Source organism: Giraffa tippelskirchi, chromosome 12 (genome assembly GCF_054371585.1).
Source record: "Giraffa tippelskirchi isolate mGirTip1 chromosome 12, T2T-mGirTip1v1.2.pri, whole genome shotgun sequence".
Classification (NCBI taxonomy): domain Eukaryota; kingdom Metazoa; phylum Chordata; class Mammalia; order Artiodactyla; family Giraffidae; genus Giraffa; species Giraffa tippelskirchi.
The window spans coordinates 23,067,046-23,092,609 of NC_137286.1; the positions used below are offsets into that span (position 1 = coordinate 23,067,046).

The 25,564-nt window shown below is 37.1% G+C and overlaps 1 protein-coding gene across 4 annotated transcripts; it reads left to right on the plus strand.

Moving 5' to 3' along the window:
- The first annotated feature begins 8 nt into the window (after positions 1-8).
- PPP2R3C (protein phosphatase 2 regulatory subunit B''gamma) lies at positions 9-25,018 on the plus strand. 4 transcript variants are annotated; one of them, XM_081547937.1, is made up of 13 exons: positions 9-93; positions 2,970-3,097; positions 6,712-6,816; positions 7,740-7,852; positions 8,263-8,360; positions 9,209-9,279; positions 14,427-14,559; positions 15,760-15,815; positions 15,893-15,968; positions 17,049-17,185; positions 20,660-20,797; positions 22,900-22,959; positions 24,713-25,018. In XM_081547937.1, exons 2-13 carry the CDS (start codon positions 3,005-3,007, stop codon positions 24,899-24,901), a joined length of 1,269 nt encoding a protein of 422 aa, XP_081404063.1. In that variant the 5' UTR covers positions 9-93; positions 2,970-3,004; the 3' UTR covers positions 24,902-25,018. The 4 variants fall into 4 exon arrangements, with proteins under 4 accessions (XP_081404063.1, XP_081404062.1, XP_081404060.1 ...); XM_081547936.1 differs by having other exon boundaries at positions 66-1,931; XM_081547934.1 differs by having other exon boundaries at positions 66-285.
- Positions 25,019-25,564: the final 546 nt, after the last annotated feature.

Genomic DNA, 25,564 nt, shown 5'->3' on the forward strand with positions numbered 1-25,564 from the left:
TTCCGCCCGCTTCCAAGATGGCAGTTACGCGGCCTTCATAACTTTTTACGGGACTGGGCGGTGTTGACGCCGGAGCTGGCAGGGGGTGGAGCGGTTAGTAAACAGCAAATGCGGGAACTGGTGGGCCGGAATCAGACATGGACTGGAAAGAAATTCTTCGCCGGCGGTTAGCGACGCCCAGCACTAGTCCAAACAGTGAGTTTGGGAGGAACCGCCCGCTGAGAGATCCTGGCCCCAAACACCGGGAGCTGGGGGGACGATGGATGGGGAGGAGCATCACCTTTGGTAAAACCTCTCCTGACAAAAGAGGCTGACTGGGATGTGGTTCAGCGATCCAGAGGGGTTTGACCTACACTTCTCTGGGAAGGGATTTGCAGGAATGAAAAGCTACTTAGACACTCACTTGCTTGGTCCTGACCTAGACTTGTGAGGGATAATTCAAAGTCGCGGCGCCAACAACCCTTCGATCCTACCGGAACCTATACTCCGTTGCTCTTACCGCCTTTTTATTGTCACACTTTTTACCTCCCTCCTTGCCCATTTTAGACTTCATAATCTGTTTTTCCTTGTCTCTTTCCCTCTACTTCACATTGGCTTCTTAATCAGTCTGGTTAAAACTGTCATTCCTAGTCCACATCTCCATCCAGGGCAGCTGAATTTGTCTCACTTTTAATTCATGTTCACTAACCTAAAGTAGATGTTTCAGTCATTCAACTACACTTCTGTGTGTCCCTAGACATTGACTCTCCTACACTACAAGGCAGTTCCTTCTCTCACCTCCCAAACTTCCAGTCCTCCAGTATTTCCTATCTACTCCTTTATCTGCTCTCCCTCATCTGCTATTCCCTCTGGCTTATTCTGCTGCAGTTCACTGGCCGCCTCCCTCTTCCCTGCATACACCAGGCATACTCCCATTTTCATGCCTTGGCACTGGCTGTTTCTTTTGCCTGGAATGCTCTTCTGCCTGGATATCTGTATACCTTCTTCAGATTTTTTTTTTGGTTCAATTTTATCTCAGTGAGAGTCAGTATCCCTGACTCTGGAAAGATGCATGTGTGTATGCACTCATCCACTCAGACATATACTTGTATATCCCTAGAATAGGTGAATGGTAGAATGAGAGTGACTCTTGGGATTTGGGCTCAGTTGATAGTGGTACCACTTACTGAGTTGGAAATAAGGAATTAGAAGAGTAGTAAGGTGAAGGAAAGTAGTAAGGTAAGGAAATCAACCCTGAATGTTCACTGAAAGGACTAATGCTGAAGCTGAAGCTACAATACTTTGCCCACCTCATGCAAGGAGTTGACTCATTGGAAAAGACCCAGATGCTGGGAAAGATTGAAGGCAAGAGGAGAAGGGGGTGACAGAGGATGAGATGGTTGGATGACATGACCGATTCAATGGACATGAGTTTGAGCAAACTCCGGGAGATTGTGAAGGACAGGGGAGCCTGGCGTGCTGCAGTTCATAGGGTCACAAAGAGTCAGACACAGATGAAGCGACTGAGGACCCAGGCATGCCCAGTATACTCAGTTGTTGATGAACTGAGCCGGGTTCTCATCTGTTGAGGGTGAACACGGCAGGTTTGAGGAATGCAGTGAAAGTTTGGAACAGTCAGTCACCAAGAGGAATAAGCAAGAGGACATCAAGGGCAAATAAAATATGTGTTGGTAGTTTTGAGAGGCTGAGTTATTAACTACCATGAAATTTGTGGGACCAAATGTTTACATAATTCGGCAGTTTTCTCCAACACAGTTATTAAAAACAAGGCAAATCCAGATATAGCAGAAATGCTGGCAGAAGAGTTTCAGGAAAACAACTACAGGCATATTGAGAAGGAAGTGAGACCAGAAGAGGGAAAACTTGTAAGAAAACAGATCATAGAATCAAAGATCTCAGTGAGGATGAAGTGCAGTGAGGTTTTGGTAACCGTAAGTTTGTTCCCTACGTCTGAGTCTTTCTGTTTTGTAAATAAGTTTATTTGTATCTATTTTAAAAATATTCCACATATAAGAGATATAGTATGATATTTATTTTTGTTTGACTTATTATGATAATCTCTAGGTCTATCCTTATTGTTGTAGATGTCATTATTTCATCCTTAAGACTAAGGAATATTCCATTGTATGTATGTATGTGTGCGTATATATACACACACACACACCCCCCACATATTTAGCTGTTCACTTGTCAGTGGACATCTGGGTTGGTTCCATGTCTTGCCTATTGTAAATAGGGCTGCAATGAACTATAGAGTGCATGTATCTTTTCAAATTATAGTTTTCTAAAGGTATATGTCCAGGAGTGGGACTGCTAGATCATATGGTAACTCTATTTCTAGTTTTCTAAGGAACCTTAATACTGTTCTCCATAGTGGCTATATCAATTTAAATTCCCACCACCAGTGCTGGAGGGTTCCCTTCTCTCTACACCCTCTCCAGCTTTTATTATTTGTGGCCTTTTTGATGGTGGCCATTCCAACTGGTGTGAAGTGAGATCTCATTGTAATTTTGACTTGCACTTCTCTAATAATTAGCAATATTGAGCATCTTTTAATGTGCCTATTGGCCATCTGTATGTCTTCTTTGGAGAAATGTCTATTTAGATATTCTGCCCATTTTTTGATTGGATTTTTCTTTTTGATGCTGAGTTGTATGTGCTCAATGAGTACTTTTGATTAAAGGAATTAGAACATATCAGGTCTATAAGAGAGGCAGTGACTTGAGGAAGAGACAAGTACAGTGATAAGAAGTGGGAGCATCTGAGAACTGGTTGAAGATGTAGAAGAGGCTATTTCAGTGGAAGATAGTGATTCTTGGTATTTTAAGAAACTTAATAGATGCTCAGTATCTAAACACAATTGTGAAGGTCTTTTTTGTGCTATAATTAGAGCATAGTGTATAGATGTCTTGAAAAAATATTGTCTGATTTTAAAAGTTCTTTCCCTCCTTAATCTGTTTTGTTGCCAGGAAAAAAAAGTGAACAAGAATTAAAAGATGAAGAAATGGATTTATTTACCAAGTATTACTCAGAATGGAAAGGAGGTAGAAAAAACACAAATGAATTCTATAAGACCATTCCTCGGTTTTATTACAGGGTAAGTTGATATCTAAGCAAATGTCTTGCAGAGTTTATAAATTAAGTGTAATTTTTTTTAAATGGGATAAACATCTTTTACTTTATAAACAGATAAATTGATTATATTTTAAATTTTGTATATTGTTTTATTATAGTTGACCTTATTATTTTTGACCTGGTTAAATCTTAGTTTTTCATATAAATTGGTATAAGAACACCAAGTTGTTACTTGCCACTTTTTTAAAGTTCTTTCTTCCTAATTTTTATTATGGATATTAGTTGTGGTATTCTATTGGATTCTGTTGTCAGAGTTTCTATAAGACTTAGATTTACTTGGCTGGTCACAATTTTTAACTTTGTCTTTTACTCATATGGTGTAAAATGTTTTGCTCAAGTCTAAACTGAAAAATAGATTGAGAGTGGAAAACTTTAAGAGTTATACTTAATTATATGTTTCTGTGTGCCAAAATGGTAAAGAAGGCTTTGAAGAGGGTTGTAGATAAAACAGTAAGACTTTCAGAAAGCTATTTACAGCTGAAATCAAAGGCTACTGAAAAGAATAAGACCTATTTAGTATTGTGGAAAGTGTAGCTACCATAATAAAGTTAACTTTGGAATTTTAGCTGAATGTCTCTTAAACCTGTTGCCTTCTAAACTCAATTAATTATAACATTATTTGCAAAGAAAGTAAATATTATGTTTCACTTGCATTAAGGAGTGAGGTATTGATATAAGTGGATTATCCAGATAATTTTAACTTATTTCTTGAAGTACAAACGTTTTTCATTTGAATCATTTTACTGGAAACTTTTTTGTAATACTGTGTCTCCCAGCCTTTGAAAAATTATGAGACTAATCCACATTTGTTGTGGAAAAGAGAAAAACAGCTAATGCCAGAGACATAAATAAAGATTTTTATATGTGTGTGATTAACAAAAATGAGGTCACAGCATACATACTTTTCTTTTTGCTTTTTTGCATTTCATACTTGCTTAATCAGAGGCAGTTAGACAACTGAGAATTTTTTGTAGTCTGAGGAAGTGGGAAGGGAATTGACATTTATTGAGTGTCCACCTACTTCAGAACATTTTATATTCATTTTCTCATGTAATCAGGATTGTGAAATTGTTATCTTACTAACCCAGAAGCAGCCCTCAAATGCTGACGTCACTCCATTCCCAGGACTCCGCTTTCCTGTATTTCCAATACCAGCTGTCCCCTTGTGGTTCCGGAGGGAATCCCCTTTTCCCCCATTTCTGTCTCTTCGCTGACCTCTTCCAGTTCCAAATGGTTGCTGGTCTGCAGATGTAGACTTTGGGATGTTCTTCCCCTGGTTTCTTCTTCTCCTTCCACTCCACTGCTTCAGAGAAACCACCTGTCATCTTTGGTCACCACTTCTCTCCTTGGCTGGTTAGCTGGTTGACTAGCCACTGGCACACAGTTCCTGTCTCAACCCCAGCCTCACTTCCTAATGCTTATTCCTTCTCCATCCCCTTTGATGGGAAAGGATGGCATCTTAGTTCTTAGAAATAAAGTAAAATCATAGCCCCGAATTTGGATTATGGGTTACACAGCTATATTTGATGGGGCAAAGATACATAAAAGAAAGAAGAAATGCTCAAAGCAAATTGTTTGAAGTTGTTGGGATGAGTCATTTTAAAGCCCAGCTTAGGGAAATCACCACAATAAGCAGAACCTCTGCCTTGGAGGCCAATTAGTAGACTTTGGCTTGACCATCTCTGAGAAGTAAGGTGATCCAATCTCACCAGGCATACTTGGCTAAATGTCGCTCTTCAAGCAGTCCTGATTTAATTCTGTATCAGTCTAAGGTTACACTGGGAACAGTGTTCTATGAATATAAAGTGAAACTTGGGCTGCTGCTGCTGCTGCTGCTGCTAAGTCACGTCAGTCGTGTCCGACCCTGTGCAACCCATAGACGGCAGCCCACCAGGCTCCCGTCCCTGGGATTCTCCAGGCAAGAATACTGGAGTGGGTTGCCGTTTCCTTCTCCAGTGCATGAAAGGGAAAAGTGAAAGTGAAGTTGCTCAGTTGTGTCCGACTCTTGGAGACCCCGTGGACTGCAGCCTACCAGGCTCCTCCGTCCATGGGATTTCCCAGGCAAGAGTACTGGAGTGGGGTGCCATTGCCTTCTCCAGAAACTTGGGCTACATTGAGAAAATAGAAAAAGGGGTGGGTCAAAAGGAAAGTAAGAGTATGACACATTCTGATACATTTAGTTTGGGGATGGGTATCTTCCACTGATTATCTGTCATAGTACTTTACTCCTAGCAGTCACTAGGAAGTAGCACTGAAGTCTACTTAAGGGAGAAATAACCTAGATACCCAGTAATGGAAATGAGATGGAGAAGAGAAAGTACACTGAGTCCCTGATGTCAGAAGACCCAGATGCAAGTTTTATTACTCTAGTTGCACAACTTTGGGCAAGTCATTAACATTAGGACATGAGGACAGAGGGGAACAAGGAACCAAAGAAAACAACTCATAAAAAATTAAAATAGATTTGAACTCCGAAGATATAAATCTTGGCTCTGGGACTGACTAACTACATATTCATACTTGATAGTCATCCATCTCTTGATTTCCTTACCTCTAAATTGAGTGTGATGAAATCCATCTCACAGGGCTAGTAGGATTAAATTAGAATGTGTGTATTGATGTCTGATATATTGTGGACATATACTAAATGTTGTATTTATTTTTAAGTAAACTCTGGATCAAAAAAAAGAAACTTGGGCTAGACAGTTAGCTTTTTCCAGGCAGAACTGGCCTCGCTGATCACTGAATTCTCTGTGGATCTCTTTTTGTTAAATGAACTTTTAAATAAATGATGACTTGAAGTTAAGCAAAATTGAGTTACAAAAAGTAGTTTTGAGACAGTAGCATACATAGTTTTTTAGACCAAATCAGTTCAGTTCAGTCACTCAGTTGTGTCTGACTCTTTGCGACCCCATGGACTGCAGCACGCCAGGCCTCCCTGTCCATCACTAACTCCTGGAGCTTACTCAAACTCATGTCCATCGAGTCAGTGATGCCATCCAACTGTGTCATCCTCTGTCACCCCCTTCTCTTCCTGCCTTCAATCTTTCCCAGCATCAGGGTCTTTTCAAACGAGTCAGTTCTTTGTATCAGGTGGCCAAAGGATTGAAGCTTCAGCTTCAACATCAGTCCTTCCAATGAATATTCAGGACTGATTTCCTTTAAGATGGACTGGTTGGATCTCCTTGCAGTCCAAGGGACTCTCAAGAGTCTTCTCCAACACCACAGTTCAAAAGCATCAGTTCTTTGGCGCTCAGCTTTCTTTATAGTCCAACTCTCACATCCGTACATGACTACTGGCAAAATCATAGCTTTCACTAGACAGACCTTTGTTGGCAAAGTAATGTCTCTGCTTTTTAATGTGCTGTCTCGGTTGGTCATAGCTTTTCTTCCAAGGAGTAAGCGTCTTTTTAATTTCATGCCCTCAGTCACCGTCTGCAGTGATTTTGGAGCCCCACAAAATAAGTCTCTCACTGTTTCCATTGTTTCCCCATCTATTTGCCATGAAGTGATACATTTTGCATAATCCAATGGTCTAGAATTTAATTGTAGAAATTAACTGCAGTGTATTTTTAGCTGCCAGCTGAAGATGAAGTCTTACTACAGAAATTAAGAGAAGAATCCAGAGCTGTCTTTCTGCAAAGGAAAAGCAGGGAACTATTAGATAATGAAGAATTGCAGGTAAGAATGGAATAATTCTTGGCCATTTCTTTTTTGTACTACGTGTGTCATGTGGGATCCCAGGGCGCCTAAATGGAGACAGTAGTGCAGAGTGGCTGAAAGCACAGGCTCTGACGTGACGGTTCCCACCAGAATCAACTGCAAAGCTTATGTGTCCCAAGGAGAGTTTTCTCGTGTTTTTTAAAGCCCATAGGTAATTTTAATGTGAGGCCACAGTTGAGAACCACTATTGTAGGGAGTCATATTAAGAAGAATATTATCTTCTATTATCCTCTGATTACTAATAACATAATAAAAATAGCATTTATTGAATGTTTACTAAGCTCTAAAATTTCCATATACAGTTCCTCTTTTATCCATATAGCTGTATGATGTAGGGACTGTTATCCCTGCTTTACAAGTGAGATTTGAAACAGAGGAAGCTTAAGTCCACCATCCAAGATTACAGACAGGGCTGGGATTTTAACCCTTGCAGTTTGACCCTACAGTGAAAGTGAAAGTCACTTGGTCGTGTCCGGCTCTTTTTGACCCCATGGACTATACAGTCCATGGAATTCTCCAGGCCAGAATACTGGTGTGGGTAGTCTTTCCCTTCTCCAGGGGATCTTCCCAACCCAGGGATCAGACCCAGGTCTCCCACATTGCAGGTGGATTCTTTACCAGCTGAGCCACAAGGGAAGCCCAAGAATACTGGAGTGGGTAGCCGATCCCTTCTCCAGCGGCTCTTCCTGACCCAGGAATTGAACTGGGGTCTCCTGCACTGCAGGTGGATTCTTTGCCAACTAAGCTATCGGAGAAGCCCCAGTGAATAGACAGTAGTCTATCATTTTAATGGAAATAACACATTTTAAAACTATTTTAAAATTTTTGTTCTGTTGATAATAACATCTTAAATTTCTTAAAATTTCTGCAATTCTCCTAAGAACTTATGGTTTTTGCTGGACAAGCACCAGACACCACCCATGATTGGAGAAGAAGCAATGATTAATTATGAAAATTTTTTAAAGGTTGGTGAAAAAGCTGGACCAAAGTGCAAGTAAGAATAATATAATTAACATAAGAGTATGTTACGTTAAGCATTTTAAATGCATCAAATAAATGTTAATGAAAATTTAAGTCAATGATATGATCATTTAAGTCAACTTTTCATTAAACTAATAAAGTTTAATAAAATTATTTACAGTCAAGACTATTACATTGGTATAAAGTTGTTAAAAGAAATAATATAGTTTATTTACAACACTATAGTCCCTCATTCTTAAGGCAATAGAATTTAAAGATGTATGACTTAATATTTTAAGTTTTGAACTATAGTTCTCACTTTGATTTTTTCCCTCTACTTTGATTTTTAGTTGTTTGAATTTATGCTATTTTCTGCTGAACCATATAGAAGTCATTTTTTAAATTATATTGGCAGATGATTTAACATTTGTTTCCTTTTCTTAGGCAATTTTTCACAGCAAAAGTCTTTGCTAAACTCCTTCATACAGATTCTTATGGAAGAATTTCCATCATGCAGTTCTTTAATTATGTCATGAGAAAAGGTGATTCCATTTTCATTTTGCTTCAATTCCTTCTATCTGAGATTCAAGAATTTGGGTCTTTGCTTTTATAATATCCCTTCCATGTCAAACATATCTTTTATTAAATTTGAATAGCAGAATTTCTTGTCTTTTGACCAAGATTTGTTTTCCTATTATTATGATTCTCTCCTGGAACTTACTAGAGCTGAAATTTCTTACCATACGTTTGGGTTCACTATTATAAAAAAGTTTATAAAAAACAAAACAAAAACCTCTTCTGAAGATGCTAGCTAACTAGATATATCAAAAGCTAAACCAAGAATTTTAATGGATTGTTATTTGAAATATTTTAATTCACTGGTAATTTCATTTCACCAATATATTTATTACAGGTGGAGTTTCCTGAGAGGATAGTTTCAAACTCAAAACTGTAGCCGCATACTCAAGGAGCTTTAATTAAACAACATGGAGTTGTTATGATTCCTATAAGTTCCATAGTGACTTGTCAAATCCTGTGTGTACCATCTTTAACTGATATTTGGTAACAGTAATTAACCTCAGTAGAATAAAATCTGCTTCATTGAAGGCATAACGTTACATTCCTGTTTGGTGGAACACCAGGATTCTCAAGGGCATCAACTTTATTGTCACTTTAGGCATGGTAGAATTGTTGATATCTGGAGTTAATTCTATGGTATATTTATTTCAAGCAGTTTTTGGATTAATGAATAGTATATGTGAGAAAATATATGTTTATGGAGTTATTAAATTAGCTTGTCCTTCTAATCTCTTTATGTCCTTTTATGCCTATATATACCAAAGGATAGATGTTAATAATTATTATATTTCATTTTTTGGTTTACTGTCAGTTTGGCTTCATCAAACACGAATAGGACTCAGTTTATATGATGTTGCTGGACAAGGGTATCTTCGAGAATCTGTAAGTATTAACCTACTTTCATAACTACTCTTTAGACACCAAAATGCTAGATAATAGTTAATCACTGGATGTTGAAATTACAGATAATGTAAGGGCAAGGAGTTTTTCCTTTTTTAGGAAATACAAGAAAAATAATGTGACCTATATTCCCACCTATAGGTTTGGGTCATAAGGTCAGTTACCAAGAGGATCTTTATTACCCATTAGGTGGTTGTGAAGAGTTGGACATGACTGAGCAACTGAGCACACACAGACACACACAGACACACAGACATAGACACACAGACACACAGACACACACACACACACACACACACACACACACACTAATGTAGTTAGGCCAGGTTATCAGCAAAGAATTAATATCACAGCCTCATGATACAAATCATTATTTTTCTTGTAAGTGTAACTATCTTAATTATATGGACATGTTTCTTTTCAGCTCAGGCTTTTTTCCCAAATATATATAAAAGGGGAATGGAGTGATACATAAATATGAACCAGGACAATAATTAATCACTTAGATATATATTCAAATGTAAGATTTAAAGAAATGTAGATTCCCTGTGATAGTTTGTTTCCTGTTATAATTTGTTACACTCTGTTTTATCCAGATTTATATAGATAGACTCTGTTAGCTCATACTGAACATTTACACTTAGAAACCTTTCTAGGGCCACAGTACTGTTCTTGTCCTTTAAGGTTCAGATCGACTTGACAGTAAAAGGTTCTTGGTTCTATCCATCTCTTTCTAGCAAGGAAGATACATTAACCATTTGTTGATACTTATTCAGGTCAGATATTGGAATACTTCTATAGCTCTGAAGATTCTTGTCAGCCATTAGTTGGTTTACAAAACAAACTTATCTTTTCTTGCCTCTTGCCATGAATGGAAACAAAAATTGAAAAAGGGATGGGGCCAAGGGAGAAAAAAGCAACAGTATATCTCTGTAATTGTGTTTAAAAGGGAATAATCTTCCCTTTTAAAGGGAAGGAAACACTTCTCTCAAAGAAAAAAACCTCACTCCTAACCTTGGTGCTCTGCCTTTTGAAACCAGACTTTGTGTCTCCCTTATTTAAAAGATAGTGTTTTCCAGAGCCAACATCTGTAATTTGAGTAGTATAGGCAAACTTGCATTCAACTACTAAATCTTCTTAAATAATTGCTTATTATTTACACTTAATTTATGCTGGGTACATTGCCAAGCCTTACCCTGATGTATAATAAGGTGCTTTTTTCCTAGCAGACTGAGGAGGCAAACACTAAATTATCTGCAATATGATTTCAACGACTGACAAGTTCTAAGGAGAAAATAGGGTCTTAGGAAAGAGTATGACTGGGGTTGGGGATCTATTTTAGATAAGATGAAAGGTGCCTCTTTGAACTAGTGATTGAGTTTTAGCCATGAAGGATGAGAAAGAAGCCAGCCTTATGAAAATGTAGTACAAAGGGAATAGCAAGTTCAGTGTCCCCAAGGCACAGTTAAACCTGATCTGTTTTAGAAGCAGAAGGAAGCCAGTGTGTCTAGAGCATATGAGCAAGGGTTAGAGTAACAAGGGGCTTCCCTGGTAGCTCAGCTGGTAAAGAATCCACCTGTAATTCAGAACACCCCAGTTTGATTCCTGGGTCAGAAGATCCCCTGGAGAACGGGTAGGCTACCCACTCCAGTATTCTTGGGCTTCCCTGTTGGCTCAGATAGTAAAGAATCTGCAAAGAATCTGCCTGCAAAGTGGAAGACCTGGGTTTGATCCCTGGGTTGGGAAGATCTCCTGAAGGAGGGCATGGCAACACACTCCAGTATTCTTGCCTGGAGAATCCCCATGGACAGAAGAGTCTGGTGGGCTACAGTCCACGGGGTCACAAAGAGTTGGACATGACTGAGCAACTAAACACAGCACAGCACCAGAGTTGACAGAAGGGGAAGTTGGAGAAGTAGGCAGGGCCACTTGTATTAGGCCATGTGGTCATGATGGTCCTAACTACTAGACCATTAGTGAACTCCTTGGTTTACATTTTAAATTTTTTTTTTTTTTGCCATGCTGCTCAGCCTGTAGGATCTTAGGTTCTGTACCAAGAATCAAACCCATGGCCCCTGCAGTGGAAGTGCAAAGTCTTAACCACTGGACCACCAGGGGACTCCCTGGTTTACATGTTAAAAGATCACTGGATGTGTGGAGAATGAATTTTAAGGAGCCTAGAGTCAATGAATAATTAGGAAACTGCTGTGGTTGTCCAGGTGAGAGATGATAGTGGCCCAGACCGGGAGGATGTCTGTGAAGAAGCCAGTAATAGATCAATTTAGTGTTTATTTTGGACACCCCCCCCCCAACAACAACAAAAATTTGCTGCTGGATTAGATATTGGGGGTAAAGAACAGGTAGGAACCAAGTTTAAATTTTTTACTTTGAATAAATAGTGGAATAGGGGGAAATAGGTGAGGACCAGGGTTGGGGATGATTAGGGTCCAGTTTGGGACTCACCATGTATGAGATGCCATTGGTTATACAACTTAGATTATAAAGTATCTCAGAGGAAGTAGAAACATTATATTTCAGGAGGGATAAAGCAAAAGTAACAAAATTGTAAAATATAAGAAACCATGAGAGACATTTAAATATATCATCTTGGAATAGGGAAAGCTTTTCTGAGTATGACAAAGCTGAAAAGTCTAAAAAACAAGTTCAGCTAATTTTTTAAAAAATATGTAAAGCAAAGACCATCGTAAACAAAGAGCAAGAAGCTGGGGCTTCCCTGGCAGTCCAGTGGCTAAGACCCCTTCCAATGCATGGCGTGCAGGTTTGATCTGTGGTGGTCGAGGAAGTGGTCAGGGAGCTAAGATCCTACATGCCTAGCAGTCAAGAAGACAACATAAAACAGAAACAATATTGTAACAAATTCAATAAAGACTTAAAAACAGAAAAGAAAACAGTAAGCCAAGAAAAGTATCCTCAACTTATTCACAGACAAATGACCGATTACTCTAGTGGATAAAAAGCTCCTGGAAATCAAGAATAAAATGGCTGTTAACCCAGTAAAAACTGGGCAAAGGATATAAATAGTTTGCAGAAAGTAAATACGAATGCTTCTTAATCATAGGGGAAAAAATGTTAACCTCACTTTATATGAAAGAAATGCCAAATAGATCTACACTAAAATATCATTTTTCACCTATCAGATTGGCAAAAAAAGTTCTATAATGACTTTAATGAAGGAATGTAAAATAGACCATGGTTTCCCAAACTTTTCCAGTTCACTGAGGTACCCTTATTGTCTCAGTAATTTTTTCCATAGAAAAATGGCCAAAAGAAATACCTAACAACTCCATTTACTAACCAGTTGTTGTTGTTGTTGTTTAGTCGCGAAATCGTGTCTGACTGTTTTGCGACCCCTACTATAGCCCACCAGACTTTTCTATCCATGGGATTTCCCAAGCAAGAATACTGGAGTGGCTTGCCATTTCCTTCCCCAGGAGATCTTCCTGGTCCAGGGATTGAGTTTGCGTCTCCTGCACTGGCAGGCGGATTCTTTACCACTGAGCCGCCAGTGCTGTGTGCTCAATCATGTCCAACCCTTTGTGATCCCACAGACTGTAGCCCACCAGGCTCCCCTGTCCATGGAATTCTCCAGGCAAGAATACTGGAGTGGGTTGCCATTTCCTTCTCCAAGAGCCACCAGGGAAGCCCATTAACCATTAGTTTTAGCTGGCACTGTACAGTTACTCAGCCCTGGGTTGGACATGGTCATCCTTGATTCCTTTGCCACACTAATTTTCACATGATATTTGCTTTATCACAGCAACCACCAAAAACCTAGCTTTGCAAGGATGAAATGGAGTCAAGTGAAAGTAGCTCAGACATGTCCAACTCTTTGCGACCCCATGGACTATAGCCCGCCAGATTCCTCTGCCTATGAGATGTGGCAGGCAAGAATACTGGAGCGGGTTGCCATTCCCTTCTCCAGGGAATCTTCCCAACCCAGGGATTAAACCCAGGTCTCCCACATGGTGGGCAGATTCTTTACTGTCTGAGCAAGAATAGATGTTATCAAATGTAGTAAATTTCAATCTAATGTGATTGAAATGTGAATGACCTTGAATTCATAGCTCTAGCCCATGGTGACATGTTGTGCAGTATCCAATAGATGTCACTGTGTTTCCTTTAATTTATAGTATCTTGCTGATACTTTGAATTTAGTGTAGCACTCCTGGGGCACAATTTGGAAGCTGTTGATACACCCTTCACAATGCTGGTGGTAGTGTGAAATCAATGTGTCCTTCCTGGAGAAGTGTGAAGTTTGCTGATTATAAAATTATAAATGTGCACATGCTTTGACCCAGCAATTCAACTTACAGAAGTTATGTCCTGTATCCTCCCATAGTATCTATGAGTGAAAAATTAGCTTGGCCCCTATAGAATTTTATTTATTTATTTTTTGGCCATGCTGAGTGGCATGTGGAATCTTAGTTCTCTGACCAGGGAATCCAACCTGTACCCCTTGCAGTGGAAGCATGGAGCCCTAACCATTGGACTGTTAGAGTATTCCCTATAGTATTTTAGGGTTGTAAAGGATTATAACAGTCTAGATGTCCATTAGTAGAAGACTGGTTCAATAGATTATGGTACATTCATACAGTGAAATAATACACAGCTATATTTTAAAGAGTAGAAGTTCTTTGAGAGCCAAAATGGAATGGCTGCAAAGTGTATTGCTAAATGATAAAAGGAAGATAGAGAAGAATTTTCATGGTATGCTGCTACATCCTGTGTAAAAAAGGAAAAGAAATATACATATATATGTATTGGCTTATATGTGCATCGGTTATCTTTGGACAGATATATCAAAAACTGATAACATAGGTTACCTCTGGGGAGAAGAAATAGGTAGGAAGGAAACTTTTCAATGAATACTTCTTTGTTTCTTTTGTATTTGGAACTATGTAGAATGTGTTACCTATTCAAAAATATATTAAGATGTAAATAAATGGCATATATAAAAAAACTTCACCACTAATACAGTTATAAATTTATTTCATTATTATAGTTTCAATGCTGAATAATTTTTGGACTGAAATTGTATTTTAGTATCTAATGAAAAATCGAGATCAGCATTTAACACTGTAAAATTGTATTTTGTTTTGTTCTTTCAGGATTTAGAAAACTACATATTGGAACTTATCCCTACTTTGCCACAGTTAGATGGGCTGGAAAAATCTTTTTACTCTTTTTATGTCTGTACAGCAGTTAGAAAGTTCTTCTTCTTTTTAGACCCTCTAAGAACAGGTAAAAGAAAATCTTATCTCACTTAGATATTTTCTAAATCTCAATAACTAGAGATGAGTCTTTAAAATGTAATTTATTTTCCTAACATGTCATTGCCACTGATACATAAATATTTTGATATATAGATTTTTTGATTTACTTGCACCAGCCATCATCAGCTATGTGACAGTGGGCATGTCACATAACCATTTACAATTTCTTTGTCTCTAAAATGAAGTATCAACTAGGTGACCTATGGTTCTTTCCAGTTTAAAGAAGCCAAGTATTGATATATTTGCTAGCCCTAATGGGTAATATACTAGAGAATTATTCTTTTTGATGAAAAATATGAATTGGGAGATAGGAGGACCATTTAGCCATGATGTATTTTTCTCATTCTCAAGTTAACCATCCTATATGAGGATCAGATTTGTAAATTTTGCCTCATGTTTTAACAGTACACTCTATCAGCTGTTCTAACCTGCTAGACTGGGACAGAGGAAGAGACAGAAGGCCCAAATCAAAGTCCTTGATTCTTTTAGGTCCTTGAAAGTGCAGCTGTGTGAATCCATCACAGTATGGGGTAGCTGTCAGTCTTTTTTAAATGCCTTTGTTACAGATACATACATATCTTTTCCCTTTGAAATTTACAAAATAATAATAGCCAACAGTTTTGACTGTCTATTATGTACTGAGTACTGTGCTAAGCAGTTTACATAGATTCTTTCATTTCCTTCTCAACTCCATAAAGAAGGTATTATTATCCACATTTTATGTGTAAAGCAGCTGAGACTTAGATTGCATGTCTAGAAATGGTATTTAAATCCCATCTCTCTACTCTTAACCATGCTTTATATTGTTTTCTATTCCAGAACCTCCAAAGGAAAATGGAGACAGTCTCTTTATTTGACTACTAACAGTATCATATCCATAACCACAAAAAAAATTAACACAACTCTTTTTGGAATCTTATATCAATGTAATTTTGGAATTTATCAATTGGATATATATTTGGTAGTATATAGATAGACATATCTATATGAGATTTTATTAACTATTCCCTGCAGATTTACCTTTTAACAGCAATATATAGTAAGGGCTTTGGAACATGAGAGCTAGGAAGCTTTAAAATACCAATTGTGTGATTGCTCTTCTAAAACAGCATTTTTATAAAATTGAGTTGCTCTTGTTTTTAAGTAATTGTGTTTCTGTTCTTTAAAGGGAAGATAAAAATTCAAGATATTTTAGCATGCAGTTTCCTAGATGATTTATTGGAGGTAAATATGTTTTTAAATTACTTAATTCTATCACTTGATAGTTGCTATTTTCTAATTATGTCTCTATGTTCATCTAGTTAAGGGATGAGGAACTATCCAAGGAGAGTCAAGAAACAAATTGGTTTTCTGCTCCTTCTGCCCTAAGGGTGTATGGTATGTTCTTATCATAATGCTAAAATTTGAATTATATGTTCCTCAATAAATGTTACATTAACTTCTATTCAAAGGACAGTTTTATACATAGCCTGATTACCTTAGGGCATCCCTGGTGGCTCAGGCAGTAAAGAATCCACCTGCAATGCATGAAACCTGGGTTCAATTCCTGTGTTGGGAAGATCCCCTGGAGGAGAGCATGGCAACCCACTCCAGTATTTTTGCCTGGAGAATCCCTGTGGACAGAGGAGCCTGGCAGGTTACAGCCCAAGGGGCCACAAAGAGTCAGACACGACTGAGCGACTAAGTACAGCACAGCACAATTTACCTTAAGATCAAAATATTCTAATTCCCTTAAGAGCTTCTATTCTAGATTAGTAAATTTTACTTGTTTAACCAACATTTCATATATATGTCTGTATATATACATATATTTTTAATATAGTTGATTGACAATGTTGTACCAACCTCTGCTGTACAACAAAGTGCTGGTGTTTTACATTTTTGTGACTCTTAATTTAATACATCTCTAGCACTTTAATATAACATAAGGAATGTGGTTTGACTATTGTTGACTCAGGAACATTAATATGAACGTCACCTATGATCTTGCATTGTGATAAAATGCTGCTCTCAGGGTCCACAGAGGGATGTCTTTGGACCTAGTTTGCTTTTTTCTTGAATTTCGTTAGTCTATTACACTATTCTGTTGAGTGATCTTCTGACTTGTTTGGCAACCTTGACCTGTGCTTTCAAGTGCCAGCATTCCAGTGCTTTATGTTGGTTGACCCCCTACCTCCATCTAATTTAGAATCCTAGGAAAGTTCTAAAAGGTTGCAAACTGAAAACAAATAATGTAAGTGAAATAGCATAAAGGCATGATGAATTTTCTTTGACTGGTTTCTGGCTTAACATTGTTCTGATAGAGATTAAAGAATAGCAGGTGTCTACCATGACTGTAACACAATTAGTTTGAAAATCAAAATATTAACCAATAAAAGTAATTGTTAGTGTGTATCGTTCTTTTAGTTAGAATTTTCTTTTGGTCCTAAGTGTCTTTTTACTGTCTTTCTTCCCAAGGCCAGTATTTGAATCTTGATAAGGATCACAATGGCATGCTCAGTAAAGAAGAACTCTCCCGCTATGGAACAGCAACCATGACCAGTGTCTTCTTAGACCGTGTTTTCCAGGAGTGTCTCACTTATGATGGAGAAATGGTAGTAGTTTAAACCTCTGAGTTTTGAAAATTTAAACTCCCACAATTTCCAAAAACTCTTTTTCTAAATAGACATATAGTTGACTTACAATGTTATATTAGTTTCATGCATACAACATACTGATTCAATATTTTTATAGATTACATACCAAAGTTATGGCACAATATTGACTATATTCCCTGTGTAAGGATTTCATTCTTTTTATGGCTGAATAGTATTCCATTGTATATATACCATGTCATCTTTATCCACTTATCTGTCGATGGACACTTAGGTTGCTTCCATGTCTTGGCTTATGTAAGTATTGCTGCTATGAACACTGGGGTGCATATCTTTCCTAATTACTGTTTCCATTTTCTTCACATAAACATCCAGGAATAGAATTGCTGGATCATATAGTTCTATCTTTAATTTTCTGAGGAACCTCCATACTGTTTTCCATAGTGCTGGACCAGTTTGCTCTCCCACCAACAGTGCATAAGGGTTCACTTTTCTCCACATCCTTGAACACTTTAGTTATCTTTTGTTTATTTGTTTTTTTGTTTTTTCATGCGGGGTCTTAGTGGGATCGAACCCATGCCCTCTGCAGTGGAAGTGCCAAGTCTTAACCACTGGACTGCCAGGGAAGTCGTTAGTTCTTTTTGATGGTAGCCATTCTGAACAGTGTGAGGTGATCTCATTGTGATTTTGATTTGTGTTTCCCTAATGACTGGTGATATTGAGCATCCTTCCATGTGCCTGTTGGCCATCTGATATCTTCTTCAGAAAAATGCCTGTTTAGGTCCTCTGTCCATTTTTAATCACAAAAGCCTTTTTCTTGATGTGATACAGCAGTGTTTTCTTGTTAGTGTATAACAGTATCTTAAGAAGTATGAACTGATCAAATTGTTTGAGATTCGGAGCCTTTGATTTTAAGGTAAATTTGCTTAAAAACATTACTTCCCTTATGGACACAGGACAAATAGAAAAGTTTACTATTTTGTTCATTTCATTGTTGGTGCACCTATTGTAGAGGAATGTTGTGGGCTAGTAAAAAAATAAAAATCTGAAAAACAGGTAAATATTGACTGTTTTCATATAGATGGTTCACTCATTGAATTACCAGGTCAGATATAGTACCATATATGCCATGATTTAAATCTAAGAATCGGGTAGTAGTATTCTAAGTGACTACCTTAGTAGCTAAAGATTTGCTAACATGTGCTTGTCCTTTTATCACAACAATGCAAAATATATACTTGAGAAGAAAATTCTAAATAGCATTTTTTTTTAAATGGCATTTTTAACTCACCATTCTTGCTATTAAAAATATGTGTTAAGGATCTGATAACTTTTTCACACCAATGATGCTTAAGAAATAGTCATACTGTCAGCAGAGAATCAGGGTTTTAGGTTTTATCATTTAGCTTCAATAACAGTTTTCTAAATGACACCATTATTAACCAACTGCCAAAAGAAAAGAGGGAAAAGGCACAGTAACTGCTTCGTTGACTCCCACAGCTGCCTAAATAGTGAGGAGCTTGGAGTATACTGATGACACGGTGAATGAAGAAAATCAGAAGCTCAGTTAGGCGTGGAGTTTAGACCATGATAAGGCTGCATCTCTAGCTCTTATACATAGAGTTTATCAGAAAAGAATTCTTAAGCTTAGCCTAAAAAAATCCTTTCCAAGATTATAAACCTTTTTTTCCCAAGTGAAAATCTCTTAAGTACTTTACTTCTTTTAGCCATGCAAAAAAAGTAATCAGTGACTACGCTTTTTTCATAGAAAAAGCTTTCTGTTCTCTTCATGTCTTTTTAGCCTTCATTTGTATTCTTTTGCTCCTTTTTGGATGACAACAGTGTCAGATCATGTACAATATTCGGCACTCTTAAGACAACTTATTGGAAGTCATCTGAATTAAAATTTCAGAACAGTATTTCAGAACGACCACACTGAACTGAAAATATAAATTTAGTGGCAATACACAATAGCTGTCACTCTCCTGTCCATTTCAAAAGTCTAATGAATGAAAATTATGATTCAACCCAGCAAATCTCATAAGAAAATAAGCTATGCCCCCCCAAAACTGTCTGTACAGGTTAACTTCAGTGTATAGAATTCTTAGAAACCAACATTAAGTATAGTTAAATATGAATTTCTCATTTCATATTAAAAAATTGCCATCTTTGATTACAAAATAGCCTCCAATCATCAGATGTTCATTTGAAAAGATAATTCAGTTCAGTTCAGTCGCTCAGTCGTGTCCGACTCTTTGTGACCCCATGAATTGCAGCACACCAGGCCTCTCTGTCCATCACCAACTCCCGGAGTCTACCCAAACCCATGTCCATCGAGTCAGTGATGCCATCCAACCATCTCATCCTCTGTCGTCCCCTTCTGCTCCTGCCCCCAAACCTACCCAGCATCAGGGTCTTTTCCAATGAGTCAACTCTTCGCATGAAGTGGCCAAAGTATTGGAGTTTCAGCTTCAACATCAGTCCTTCCAATGAACACCCAGGATTGATCTCCTTTAGGATGGATTGATTGGATCTCCTTGCAGTCCAAGGGACTCTCAAGAGTCTTCTCCAACACCACAGTTCAAAGGCATCAATTCTGCGGCACTCAGCTTTCTTCACCGTCCAACTCTCACATCCATACATGACTACTGGAAAAACCATAGCCTTGACTAGACAGACTTTTGTTGGCAAAGTAATGCCTCTGCTTTTAAATATGCTATCTAGGTTGGCCATAACCTTCCTTCCAAGGAGTAAGCGTCTTTTAATTTCATGGCTGCAATCACCATCAGCAGTGATTTTAGAGCCCCCAAAAATAAAGTCTGACACTGTTTCCACTGTTTCCCCATCTATTTCCCATGAAGTGATGGGACCAGATGCCATGATCTTAGTTTTCTGAACGTTGAGCTTTAAGCCAACTTTTTCCTCTCCTCTTTCACCTTCATCAAGAGGCTCTTTAGTTCTTCTTCACTTTCTGCCATAAGGGTGGTGTCATCTGCATATCTGAGGTTATTGATATTTCTCCCGGCAATCTTGATTCCAGCTTGTGTTTCTTCCAGCCCAGCGTTTCTCATGATGTACTCTGCATATAAGTTAAATAACCAGGGTGACAATATACAGCCTTGATGTACTCTTTTTCCTATTTGGAACCAGTCTGTTGTTCCATGTCCAGTTCTCACTGTTGCTTCCTGACCTGCATACAGGTTTCTCAAGAGACAGGTCAAATGGTCTGGTATTTCCATCTCTTTCAGAATTTTCCACAGTTTATTGTGATCCACACAGTCAAAGGCTTTGGCATAGTCAATAAAGCAGAAATAGATGTTTTTCTGGAACTCTGTTGCTTTTTTGATGATCCAGCGGATACTGGCAATTTGATCTCTGGTTCCTCTGCCTTTTCTAAAACCAGCTTGAACTGGTTAATTACAAATTACAAATTACAAATAAGGATTCTAATGAATGTCATTTTCTTTTCTCTAGGACTATAAGACCTACCTCGATTTTGTTCTTGCATTAGAAAACCGAAAAGAACCTGCAGCTTTGCAGTATATTTTTAAGTTACTTGACATTGAGAACAAAGGGTATCTGAATGTCTTTTCCCTTAATTATTTCTTTAGGGTAAGTCTCATTTGTGTAAGTGTATCTTTGTTATACAGTTTGGTTTAAATTACCTACCAAGTGACAATTTTATCTAACTTGGGGTGTTAAAATTTAGCAAAAGGGTTTATATAAAAGATTTCAGAAGGAAATCAAGTCTGGTTTTAGTTTTTTCTATTTTTGAAAATATAAATGGGCTAAATCAGTGCTGATTTGATTAGTTGTAGGATACTTTAAAAGTGTGTAAATACATGTCAGGCTTATTAACCAGTAGAGATTAAAACATGCCTGAGAAATTCTGTGCTCTTGGTGATCAAAAACTAGTATGTAAAATTCTATAGAAACCTTAATTACACATTCAGAAAAGGGAACTCCTTTCCACAGAAGTTTTGCCAACCTGGTACTTGTAGACTCTTTTAATTGGTATGCTATAACAAATATAAATTTAAAAGTTGGCTAGAATTCACATTTCAGTGTGAAACAGATTTGCTGAAAGCACTTATTCTGTGCCATAGGTGGTCTCAGAGAATAGCATGATGAGCTCTGAAGTGGAATTTGATTGTATTGTATCTGATAAGCACTCAGCTGTAGCAGGTGTAAATGTAGGAATGTCCACCCTTTTAAGATAAATCATTCCTCAGTTTGAATAGTGGCTTTTCTACTTGATGGAATGGTTTTGTACAGTACTGTTCCACTCCATTGCCACATAGCTAGTTTTCAGAAGACCATCTGGTTTTTATACGGTTAAGATCAATGGTAAGAAGACATTGTTTTTTTGACTTTTTTTTAAAACAGTAAAAATGGACATTTTCACATTTTTGTCGTCAACCATTTTCCCCTGGAGGCTTTTTTTTTCCATTTAAAAATTGTGATACTCCTAAAATAACTTTGCCTGATTTCTGAGTTTCAGAGTATATACTTCATAATTTCATGTTAAATTCCCTGAAAGTCTTTCTCTTATGATTTTCTAAGTAGTAATGACTAGAGATTATTATATGGATAAATTACATCCAGTATGAGGATGCATTTTTTAAAAATTGAATGCCACATGGACTTATATCCATGACTAATCTGAGAATCTAATACCACCTATCATAGGTATGCCCCTGCTTTAAGCAGACCTATTAAATGAAAATTCAGTTTTAGGAAAACACAGTAAATATATCTTTCAAACTACTCCATCCCTTTTCACAACTACTTCTTTATAGTATCTTCTACTCTTATAATATTTATTAAAAAATTTATTTATTAAATACATTGAAAATATTTCATACATTTGTTTTAGACTCGGTTGTATAGGCTAAGGTAAAAGTTACTGGTACTGAGCCTTGCTGTGTGTAAAGCCTTTGTGCATCAGTATCCCAGGATAAAGCTAGGCCTGCCTATGCACTCGAGGTCACTTCATCCACGTCTGCTGCTCCAGTAGGTGAGAGTGTACTCAGATTCCCGGAGGCTGCCGAGATGCCCTGGTGCACACTGGTATCAGTGGCACTACAGAGTGGCACTCAAAACATATTTCATTGATTATTTTCCAAGAATTTTAAGCTTTCACATTTTCCAGTGAATGACTCCCACCTAAAATATATGTTAGTCCAACTGGATCACTGCAGTTTCTTCAGTCTTTTTTTTGTTAAAGTTCATAAAATAATTTGAGGGAGGTTTACCTCCATTTTTTTCTGTCAAGAATATGAAGTATAGGGTGGGAGGGGAGGTGGTAGACTGGGTGCCTTAAAGAATGGTGAAGGTGTGAACAGCGTTCCTGGAAAATGGGAGGAGCAGGTCATAACAGAATTGCTAGGCCATGTTTTAAGGCCTGTCTGGGGTTGGAGACCCTTCTTACATAATAGTAATCTGTACTCTTGTATACTTTCCTTATGAAGTTCTCCATAGCTAATGTGTAGGTCTAGAAAAGCTGATGACTACACCAATCCAGTGTTTAGGTTTTGCTCAACAGATGTAAAGCAAGGTCAAGGAATTTGTGAAAATTGGCAAGAATGGTTAAAACAATGAGACTTATGGTCTGATAGGGTAGGAAACAGAACTAGAAAGGGGGCCATGGGAACAGGACAGGGAATGTTGTGTATTTTATTTTTTGTTTAAGGATTTATTTCTATTAAATACAGGCCATACAAGAACTAATGAAAATTCATGGACAGGATCCTGTTTCATTTCAAGACGTCAAGGTTACTTTTTTCTTTAATTTATGTAATTTACAGCAGATAATCATTTGTATCAAATGAAGTTTTTACCTGAAAGCAACTTATGATATACTGAACCAAGTATTTGCAGTTATTTGTTCTGAATTAATATTTAAGTCATTAGAAACTGAGACCATAATGGGGCTAATGATTTGCACAGTTTAACATTTTAACATTGTCAGTCTTGTGTTCTCACTGGAAGCATTCATTCAGATTGAAAAGAGAATCAGTACAGCCTGCATCTTTTGGCAGTCTGTTCCACCATAAACTGAATTTGGGCAAACTGTTTAGGCTCAGGCACTTTGTTAGTCCACTCTTGCTTGCTTTGGTATTATTTAAGGAGACCTCAATCTTACTGTATGAAAACTACTACTATTTGAAACACATGCCACTACTTAACATTTTAGTAATCAGACTTTCATCAGCTGTAAAACACATGGGGTTATTCAGTACTGGTTCAGGTGAAGTAATGTAATAAAATAACCCACCCCATTTTAACCAAATATAATAAAAGGCTATGTCGGTTTAATATAAATGAGACAAATTTGAAACTATGCAACTGGCAATTTAAAAACGAGTCATTTTATACTGCCACCAATGTGGAAAGGGAAATTTCACGTACACACCAGATTAAAAAGTCATACATTTACCTGAATTGTTCTAATCTTTAAAAATGTAATTTAAATACTACTAAATACATTGAGTGATTTTACTATAAACAGATTAGAAAACATGTACTGATTCCCCATAAGTAATCTTATAGTGCACTTAATAATAGAGAAAAGGTTCTTCCATCTATTCTATTTATTTTTATCATCATTTAGTGTCATTGTGGAAGACTAATTCTTTAATATTCCCCCTACTCATTCCAGGTCCAGAGTAAAACGTTGACATTATTATTGGAAATGAAGCTTTGTCCTGTCTTGGCTCTAAAGCATTTAAGTTTTACTTTGAGCCAAGGCCAAATCAAGTCCTTGCTTTACCCCTAACTAGAAGACAACAGAAAAATATAAGTAGTTAACCACATATTCAAAGAACACTACATTAGATAGTTTTGCCTCTAATTAGCTATGTGGCTTTAACTGAGCTTCACTTTACAAGAAACATATAGGCATACCTTTTTTTTTTAATAAATTGAAGGTTTGTGGCAACCCTAGTCAAGCAAGTCTATTGGTGCCCTTTTTCCAACAACTTTTGCTCACTTTGTGTCTCTGTTTCACATTTTGGTAACTCTCACAACATTCATTGTTATTATTATTAGCTATATGTTGATCTCTGATGTTTGACATTACTATTGCAAAAAGATTACAACTTGTTGAAGGCTCAAATGATAGTTTGCACTTTTTTTTAGCAATATTCTTTAATTAAGGTATGTGCATTTTATTACACATAATCTGTTGTACACTTAACTGACTACAGTATAGTGTAAAGATAAACCTTTGTAATGCAGTAGGAAACAAAAAAATTCACATAAGTTGCTTTATTGCAATATTCACTTTATTGCAGTGGTCTGGAAATGAAATCAAAATATCCTCAAGGGTATGCCTCTACCTAAGGAATCTTCCACTAAATTCTGTGTATTTAGAAAAGAGATGGATTGCCTGTTAAATGAAAAACTAGAACAAAAAAATTTTACATAAGCTCAAGTGCTAGCCCTAAATTTTAGATCACTGTGTAATAGAAATTAAAGGAAATCAGATAGCAAATTTCATTGTATTTTTTTCTTCCTCTCTTGCAGGATGAAATCTTTGACATGGTAAAACCAAAGGATCCTTTGAAAATCTCTCTCCAGGATTTAATCAACAGTAATCAAGGAGACACAGTCACCACTATTCTAATTGATCTGAATGGCTTTTGGACTTACGAGAATAGAGAAGCACTTGTTGCAAATGATAATGAAAACTCTACAGACCTTGATGATACATGATCTCTCAAAGACTAGACTGTATTCATTAAAGTAATCTTGAATGCTGCATGTAAATCTTTTGACACAGAATCCTTAGAAAGGGTCTAAATAAAATACTTCATATGCGTACAGAACACAGCAAATGTTCTCATTATTGGAATTTTGGTTGCAGTGATCTGGAAGAAATGGGACCAAATCAGGAGCAGTAAATTCTGGTTACACTTAGCTCAGATATGGCAAGTGTGATCTGGTGAAGGTAGGAGTCCATTTTAAACATACATAATCTTTAGAAATGAAGTTTTCGTGGAATATTTCTGACATTAGTCAATAAGAATTTGAATACTTGAAAGAAAGTTTAAATTACATCATTTAACTTTGAATCTTCTTCCAAAGTATTATGTATATCAAAGATTACAGGATTCCTCATTCATCAGAGTAGGGTCATTTCATTTCTGGGAAGTATTTGGACATTTTTATTTTAATAGAGTATTTCAATAAAAAGTATTCTAGTATTTTACTTCAATTAAAATCATTGGTATTAAAAAATCTGTCTAGCTTGATTAACCAGCACCAGGGTTACATTTCACAAAATTTAACTCCATTTTGTTAAGAATTTTTGTTAGAGAATTTGTTAATTAAGTATAAAGATTCTCAATTATACTGTTTAGTTTTTAAGAGATGAAA

What these genes read in the sequence shown, in the direction of transcription:
- PPP2R3C (XM_081547934.1), top strand. Translation starts at nt 138, where the DNA reads ATGGACTGGAAAGAAATTCTTCGCCGGCGGTTAGCGACGCCCAGCACT. An exon ending in TTCCTCGGTTTTATTACAGG is followed by an intron (nt 3,098 to 6,711) that starts GTAAGTTGATAT and finishes GTGTATTTTTAG; the next exon opens with CTGCCAGCTGAAGATGAAGT. An exon ending in TAATTATGTCATGAGAAAAG is followed by an intron (nt 8,361 to 9,208) that starts GTGATTCCATTT and finishes GTTTACTGTCAG; the next exon opens with TTTGGCTTCATCAAACACGA.